The sequence below is a fragment of the Talpa europaea genome (assembly GCF_964194135.1).
Source record: "Talpa europaea genome assembly, chromosome: 11".
Taxonomy (NCBI): Eukaryota; Metazoa; Chordata; class Mammalia; order Eulipotyphla; family Talpidae; genus Talpa; species Talpa europaea.
In genome coordinates, this window is record NC_140078.1 from 23,426,631 (window position 1) to 23,434,930 (window position 8,300).

The following is an 8,300-nucleotide window of genomic DNA, read 5'->3' on the forward strand; positions in this document are numbered from 1 at the left end:
ATTTTGTCAATGTCTTCTACTAGAACATGAAGTTTAGAAATGCGTGTAGAGGATAAGATATTTAGATATTTTCAAAATTAATTAACAGTAAGAAATTTGACATACAGCATTCTTCCTTTTGCCACAATCACAAACTGCCAATGAAGACTATTTTAAACAAGAACTGCTAGACTCTAAAGTGGGTTGGTGGCAGCAACGCTTTGCACTACAGATCACTCTCCCGCTTCTCCATACAATTAATTAACACTGCTACTCTTCCATGATACATCTTCATGTGGAAAAACTTGTGAGGAGCTTTTGCCAAGAGCAGGAGATGAAAATTAGAGCATGTCCTAATTAGCCAATTATAAGCTCAGTTAACATCTTTAGGGTGGACCCATAAAATCTGCCCATTGTGCTAATAAACATCTGCAAACTGCAGGATTCCTTAGCCCTTAGCCAAAGTTTCTGCACAATGTCTGAAAGCTACACTCAGTCCCATCTGTGGCTCTTCTCCTCAGGGCTGAGGTGGGTGCTAGTCATCAAAATCTGGAATGTCGTCGTAGGAGTAACCCCGGTAGCCTTTGGATGCATAGTAGGCAATGCGCAGGTGGTAAAATCCAGGCAGGAACACCAAGATGCCAATGATCAGGACAGGAACGGCCCGGTCTGCCCCCTGGTGGCAGAAGCAGGCAAATGCATTAGTACATAAGCAGTAAGTTTTAAAACAGTCATGGGTCCAACTCATCAATTTTATACTTCTATATACAGTATCGTACACTTTTCAGGGCATTTCTGTTGGGTTGTACACAACCCAGGGAAAGGGTGCATCTACTTTCCTCATGATTATAAACGGTAGAAAAACTGCAAAGTACTAAGAATTATAAAGAAAATAAATTATCCATTCTTAGCTACAGATATTTTGGCTTATTTCCTTAGGCTCCTTCTTGAAAGTTTTTATATATAAAGGCACCCTACATTGTGCCTTGTTTTGTCTATTATAACTACCAAAATATTGAAAGCTCTTTATATATTTAATTTACAGTGGTGGGCCTCCCCTGGTGGCGCAGGCGGTTGAGCGCAGCGCTGTGAAGCTGTCTGTAGCCTCTGCAGCACCAGTTTGATCCCGGCCAGCCAGCATCCCCATGGCACAGCAGACCTTTCCTGTCTTGCCAACTGCTCCCCTCAGCTGTGTATTTTGTCAGTCTGCCTATTCTGTTCCCTGCTCTGTCTCTGGTGAATCTTCTCACCCTCCCTCGAATCTGGCCTGTACCCCAGTTCTCGTATAAATAAATAAATCTTTTTAAAAATAAATAAATAAATTGCAATGGTGTGTAACATCCCATCGTAAGAGGCACCACAGTTTTAGCCCCCAGACCCTGGACTCTTGGATACTTTGGTTGTCTTTTTGTAATTGTTCAAATTTCTGCAATAAACGTATTTTCATTGGCCTTTCAGATTATTTTCATCGTGTTGACTCCTATCAACAAAATTCACAGGTCAAAGAGGGAGGGAATAGAGTTTAGGGTCTTGTTATTACAAAGGCTTCAACTTTTTGGGGGGTTCCATGAAGGCAGAATTTTGTTCATCCCTGAGTCCCCCCAGCTTTGCACAACATAAGACAAACAATATATGTGATGAATGAACGGAATCACCTTTCTAAAATTGCTGATTTCTGTTGCTGTTTCAGGTGCAGATTTAAATGTTTGTATAATTAAAGGTATCCTTTTCCTTTATGATTTTTCCCATTGTTTTTAAGCTTAGGAAGATTTCCCTAATTTAAAGATTTAAACCCAATCTAAAAATCTCCTTTTACCAGAGCTCTAATACAATGTATATTGATCAGTTACCTAATCAATGTAATTCTGGCTGCTTTATTCACAAAAAATACAGGAATATTTACTCTTATTTCTTTTTTTTTTTTTAAGATTTATTTATTTATGCATACAAGAGCTGGGGTACAGGCCAGAGTTGCAGGGGGTGAGAGGATTCACCAGAGACAGAGTGGTGAACAGAACAGGCAGATCTACTGAAATACACTGCTGAGGGGAGCAGCGGGTGAGACGAGAGGTCTGCTGTGCCATGTACGTTAGCTCCCTGACCAGTGAATTGAACTCATGCTGCAGAGGCTGCGGATTGCTTCATAGTGCCATGCTTAACCTCTTATTTCACACGAGGTAAATACGCCTAAAATAAATGAGGTGATGATGAAAATTAAGTGGTCTCAGCTGGCATGCAATGACTCATTAATAAGTATGTGCTTAAAACCAAAGGCAAAGAACTTGAAGCAGCTTCTTCTGGTCAAAGATGGGGTATGTGAACATCGAAAAGAATAAATTCTACAACTCTCACACCTGACATACTTGGTGCTATTTCTGTTATCTTGAACTCTTACAGTGCAGTTAGCCTTCTTACACTTAGCATTAATAATGCCTTCATTGGGGCCTCTCTGGTGGGGCAGCGGTTGAGCGCTGGATTATGAAGCTGCCTGCAGCCTCTGCAGTGCAGGTTCCATCACTGGCTGCTCCCCGGCCACCGAAGGAGGGTCCCACAGGGCGCGCAGACCTCTCCTGCCGCCCGCTGCTCCCCTCAGCAGTGTGCTTCGGTCCTTCTGCCTGCTCTGCTCCCCGCTCTGGTTCTGGTGAATTCTCTCACCCTCCCGCGCTTCTGACTGTACCCAGTGATTGTATAAATAAATAAATTAATTAAATCTTTTTTTAAAAAATGCCTTTATTTTGAAGCTATTACATGTATAACGTAGAATAAAGCAAGTCGGCAATTATAGTAATATCAGGATAGACACATGTATATAAATTAAAGAAATTAAGTGCAAACACAATCTTAAAATTGCATTGGAAACATCTATATCTATATGACATATCTATTATCTACCTATATGTTCTTTTCCCTTGTTTTCTACAAGATATTTCCTGATTCTGTCACTGAAATGGCCTAAAACAATGAAAACAAATAGCAATGACCACCACTTAGCTCAGTTAGCAATCTCTAAATCCACCTGCCATAAAGAAACCAGGTTTCCTTAGAGAAAAGGCTGTTTAGAGGGGCAGGAAATGTATAGCTGAGCCAAGGATGGCTTGCAGTGCCAAACCTGGGCAGGTTCAAAAGACTTAGGAGTAACCTGAAGCAGATTGGAGGAATTTCTTTATAGAATTTTGGCAGATAAATGAGAAAATGATAGAACTGGATTCATTCATGAAAAAGTGATGGGCAAGCTTTTAACAAATTAGGCTGAAGACACCTGACCCAGTAACCAGTCTTAATATCACTACAAGTTAGAGCATGCACCTCTTAAAATGTAACGCTATAGCAATGGTTCCCAAAATGCAACCCTTGGACCATTAGCTTTGCCTGAGAACTTGTTAGAAATGCCAGTTCTCACATCCCACCCTAGACCTCCAGAACTGGAATTGCTGGGAATGAGGTCAAGGAAGTTGTGTTGTTAACAAGTCTGCCAGATTATTCTGATTGATATTGAAGTTTGAGAAACCATGTACTGTTGCAAATACACTGCACCTCCTATGAAGTATTTTCCAAATCTAAGCAAAGCCCTAAATTAAGTTCATAAGAGATATGAGGAACAGAATAAGATAAATATCAAGATTGTACTCCTAAATTTATGTAAAAACTGATGAGATGTATACTAAAGAGAAACACTTAGGAATTTACAAACAAAATATAAACCTGGTATCTTCTTTAATAACAGGAAAAAAAGGTTGGTGGGAAAGAGAGAAAACAAAGTGTTTTCAACTGTTGATGCTGTGTGATGGACATATGGGGGTTCATTATCTTATTCCAATTCTCTTTTGTTTGAAATGCTGTAACAAAAAGTGAAAGAGACCTAAACTAAAAAACAAAACAGTATCTATTAGTGATTTTTCTTTTTCTTTTTTTTAAAGATTTACTTTAATGCATACAAGGACTGGGGTGCAGGCCAGAGATGGGGGAGGTTAAGAGGATCCACCAGAAACAGAATGGGGAGCAGAACAGGCAGATCTACTGAAATACACTGCTGAGTGGAGCAGCAGGCGAGGCAAGAGAGGTCTGCTGTGCCATGTGGGTCTGCTCCCTGGCTGGGGATTTTTCTTAATTAACATCTTTAGTCTGATTTATAATTTCTTATATACCACAAAAGAAAAAAAAATCTATATATACATATACACACACAAACATAAACGACAAATATCTGGTGGCATGTGCAATTCACTTCCTTTCTCAATTTTTATAATATCCTTAATAGGCTCCTTATTATACCTGGGACTAATACTAGATGCTGTAGTGAACATTAACTGGAGGCACAGGCCTCAAGTTAGCTGTTCAAACTCAGACTCCAACAAGTAAATGTCTGGTGGTCACATAACAGTTTTAAATAGTTAAGGAACTAAAGAAAATAAGTTAACTTTTTTTTTCTTTTTAAAAAGATTTTATTTATTTATATATAGAAAAACTGGGGTATAGGACAGGGGTATGGTGCTAAGAGGATTCACCAGAGACAGAGTGGGGAGCAAAACAGGTGGATCTACTGAAATACACTGCTGAGGGGAGCAGTGGGCGAGAAAGGAGAGGTCTTACTATGCCATGTGGGTAAGCTCTCTGGCCAGGGATCAGCTCATGCTGCAGTGGCTGGTGATAGCCTGGTAGTGCTGACTTAACCCTGTGCCACCAGGGAGGCCCTGATTTAACTTCCTAAAGTCCTGTGTAGTCATTTTATTGTGAGAGGACCCATCCCAATTCCTAGAAAATGCCCAGTTTCTGCTCTTGGCTGTGTTCCTTCTGCAGAGCAATGTAACTATCATCCCTTGGCCTGATTTTTCTTTATTAACATCTTTAGCCTTCAGTCTAATTTATTATAAACTTTCCCATCACCTTTTGCACAAATGAATTCAGTTCTATCATTTTTGCATTTATTTGCTATATACTCAAGAATGGATGTGCATTGTGGTCAGCATTAGTTCAGAAGTACTTAGGCCTTAAGTATAAGCATCTGTATCCTGCCCAAGAGGAAGAATCACTAAATACCACTTTAGGTTTTTAAGGTATCATATTGAAGCTCTAAGAACCAGCCAATCCATGAGCCAGAAGTGCTTCTGGGCAATGATCCATGACCTTTGCAAGCTTCACCGCTTTTCCCACACACACACTAGTATGTGGGACACTGCAAAGCTGCAACAATAGCATCCTTCTCCAGTTACAGCCTTTACCCATCACAGTCCTCAATGCCAGGCTCAGCTTTGTTGTTCCTATATATGGCAGTGGGAAAATTGCCCAGCATCTCAGAAAGAAAGTTCACTACCATCCACCTTGGAGAACCTGTAGAAATTTGTTGTTGTTCAAAAGAAACACAGGTTTGGTTATCAGAATGAAATCTAAAAGAAAGCCCTCTTTTTTCTTTCTGCTGGAGTGCACAATGCTAGATATGAATATAAAACAATAGAACCCTGGCTCACATTTTAAAGATCTCAGGACACATTTCCACAAGCCCTTCAGCTTACCCCTTTGCTGATATAGCCCGCCAGCAGGAGGGAACCTATGATGATGAGTAAGGCGCCAATCAGAAACAGCACAGTAGCAAGTGCAATGGCCTTATATGGGATCTTGGGAGGGCTTTTCTTAAACTGGAAGAGAAAAAAATAAGACAAGGAGAGCATAATAAAAATACCAGGGTTTGCACACTTTAAAGCACAGTGGATAGTAAGAACCAATCTGGAAGCTTGAGTTGTCTTGAAATGAGAGAAAGGACAGGGACTGGCAGGAGACAAAGCTCTAGCTATTGTTCCAGCTATTGCTCAACAGTCACTGGTAGGAGTCCCAGGAGAATGCTACTCTTTCTAGTTCTAGTCTCATTCCACAGACCATTCACTGTGCTGTAAGAAACTATTTCCTAACTAAAAAAACACTCTTTGCTTATTCATTAATAAATGTTTGGCACATGGAAGACTGTATTTATTTACAAGGATTCAAGAGTGAACTCAATGGTAAGTCAGCATATAGGCAAAAGATTAGAACAACTTTTTCTAATGTATTAGTTGCTTGCCCCGAAGAGTAAGTAAACTGCTTCATGAAGCAGGTTAAGATTTAGAGACAACTTTCTAAGGTTTGGCTCGTGGCTGTATCTGACTTCACTGGTGCATAGGCGCCTAGATGCACTTAAAAAAAGTCTCTCCCGAGTGTATGTCCAAAGAATAATTGATTTGTTTACATTTAAAAGATTGTGTTTCTACTACTTCCTCTTGGAGGCTACTTCTACCTAGAACATTCTATTCTAGGGTGAGGTAGGCAAAAGGAGATGTGATGCCATTAAGTACCTTATAAACAATGATTAGGGTAGAATACAAACTTAATAAATATTCTCTGTTTTACTTACTGTTTGCCACAAAGAATACCTTTAATAAATTGGATCTCATGACATCAGGAAAGAAGGAAGATTTCCACAATCTGCTGGTTCTAGCAGCTAGTTTCTCCCTTAAAAGATGAACTGGCTTTGACTAACGTATAAACAAACCAATGACACAGTCCTTAAAAAGATTCTACTTAAAGAAACAAAATCTGATGATTTTCTGATAATCTAAATAAAAATTGCAACTTCTGGGCTCAGGTATAACCACCAAAAGTTCTCAGTAGTAAACAATATTTATATTGGTTTGAAACTGTTCTCCCAGAGCCCCTCCTTCCACAGGCTTGGCTGAAAGGATCTCAAAGCTGTTTCCTAGCTGCTCCCTCTAATCCCCAGGGACAATTAGCAAAACCTCCTCCTGGAAGCTTTTTCTGCTAACTCAACAGAAACAGAGCCAGCCAGGCTCATCAGATCTCTGCATTTACCTGAAGGTCGATGTAGCCATCATCTGTGCTAGAGAGCCTCGAGTATTTCACCTTACTACTGGGGATTCCAGCAGCCAGGTTGGTGCGAGACGGCATCATAACACACTGCAACAGCTACAGTCTGAAAACAATGAAAACTGTTAATGTTTGCACGTGGCAATGGTGTGTTATAGCCAGAGTTCAGGCCTCTCAAATACCATCTATGTATGAGAGGCGTCTGGACTGCAATGTCATACCAGCAACCAGTTTAGGCTCCACAGCTTGGAACTGAATATTCCCCTGACAAAGTGAAAACATTCTCATTACCAATTCACTTTGGTTTATTCTGGTAGGATAAGAGCTAAGACAGTGGCCAAGAACCAGAGCTCATGTTTTTCTTGCCACCACCATTCTCCTGCCTCCCAATTTCACAGTCACACAGAGAACAGGTGGAAGAATGGTCCATCTGACATCACAGTCCATTTTCAACCATTCTGTTCTAGTGTTGCCTGTCTCGTTCCCTGCTTCAGGAAAACGTGGGTGGAAAATATACTCTAGTGGCTCTCTTATTAACTAGGGAGGGAAGTAATGGGGGTTGGGAATACACTGGCATCAGTATTTTACCCAGTTTCCCAATGGATTGACTCATCTTTTTTTTTTTAGATTTATTTATTTATTTATTTATTTATTTATTTATTTATTTATTTATTTATTTATACGAGCACTGGGTACAATCAGAGGTGCGGGAGGGTGAGAGAATTCACCAGAGACAGAGCGGAGAGCAGAACAGGCAGACTGACGAAATACACTGCTGAGGGGAGCAGCCGGCGCGGGAGGTCTGTCTGCGCTTGACTCATCCTTTTAATGCAAAGGATGTATAAACTTCCTGTTGTAAAATTGGATAAGCTACAGCTACCAGTACTTATAAGTACCTTCTGATTGCTTCTCTGTGCCACCCCAAACACTGAAAGCAGAGATTTCATTTTCCGCATTACTTCTCAAACTTTTTTTTTTTTTTGTGGGACCCTCGCCGGCGGCCGGGGACCAACCGGCGCTGCAGAGACTGCGGGCTGCCTCGCAGCCCAGCGCTCAACCACTACGCCTCCAGAGGAGGCACTACTTCTCCAACTATTTAAAAAATTTTTTCAACTGAAATCTGGTTTTTGTTCAAAATATTCATTACTGACTTCAGTAATTAAATCACTACTTAGTCATGAGTTTAAGAGATTATAGATCCGATTAAAAAACAATGACATTTAGGGCCTCCCCGGTGGCGCAGCGGTTGAGCGCTGGGCTGCAAAGCTGCCCGCAGCCTCTGCAGCGCCAGTTAGATCCCCAGCTACTCCCCGGCCACCTGGCGAAGGTCCCACATGGCGCGCAGACCTCTCCAGCCGCCCGCTGCTCCCCTCAGCAGTGTACTTTGGTCCTTCTGCCTGCTCTGCTCCCGGCTCTGGCTCTGGTGAATTCTCTCACCCTCCCGCGCTTCTGACCGTATCCAGTGCTTG

The 8,300-nt window shown here is 41.2% G+C and overlaps 1 protein-coding gene across 1 annotated transcript; it reads right to left on the reverse strand.

The window, feature by feature from the left end:
- Positions 1 to 514: 514 nt before the first annotated feature.
- Positions 515 to 6,915, reverse strand: TMEM230 (transmembrane protein 230; the record flags this gene model as incomplete). The annotated part of the gene is made up of 3 exons (XM_084247466.1): positions 515 to 655; positions 5,490 to 5,612; positions 6,817 to 6,915. 3 exons carry the CDS (start codon positions 6,913 to 6,915, stop codon positions 515 to 517), a joined length of 363 nt encoding a protein of 120 aa, XP_084103592.1.
- Positions 6,916 to 8,300: the final 1,385 nt, after the last annotated feature.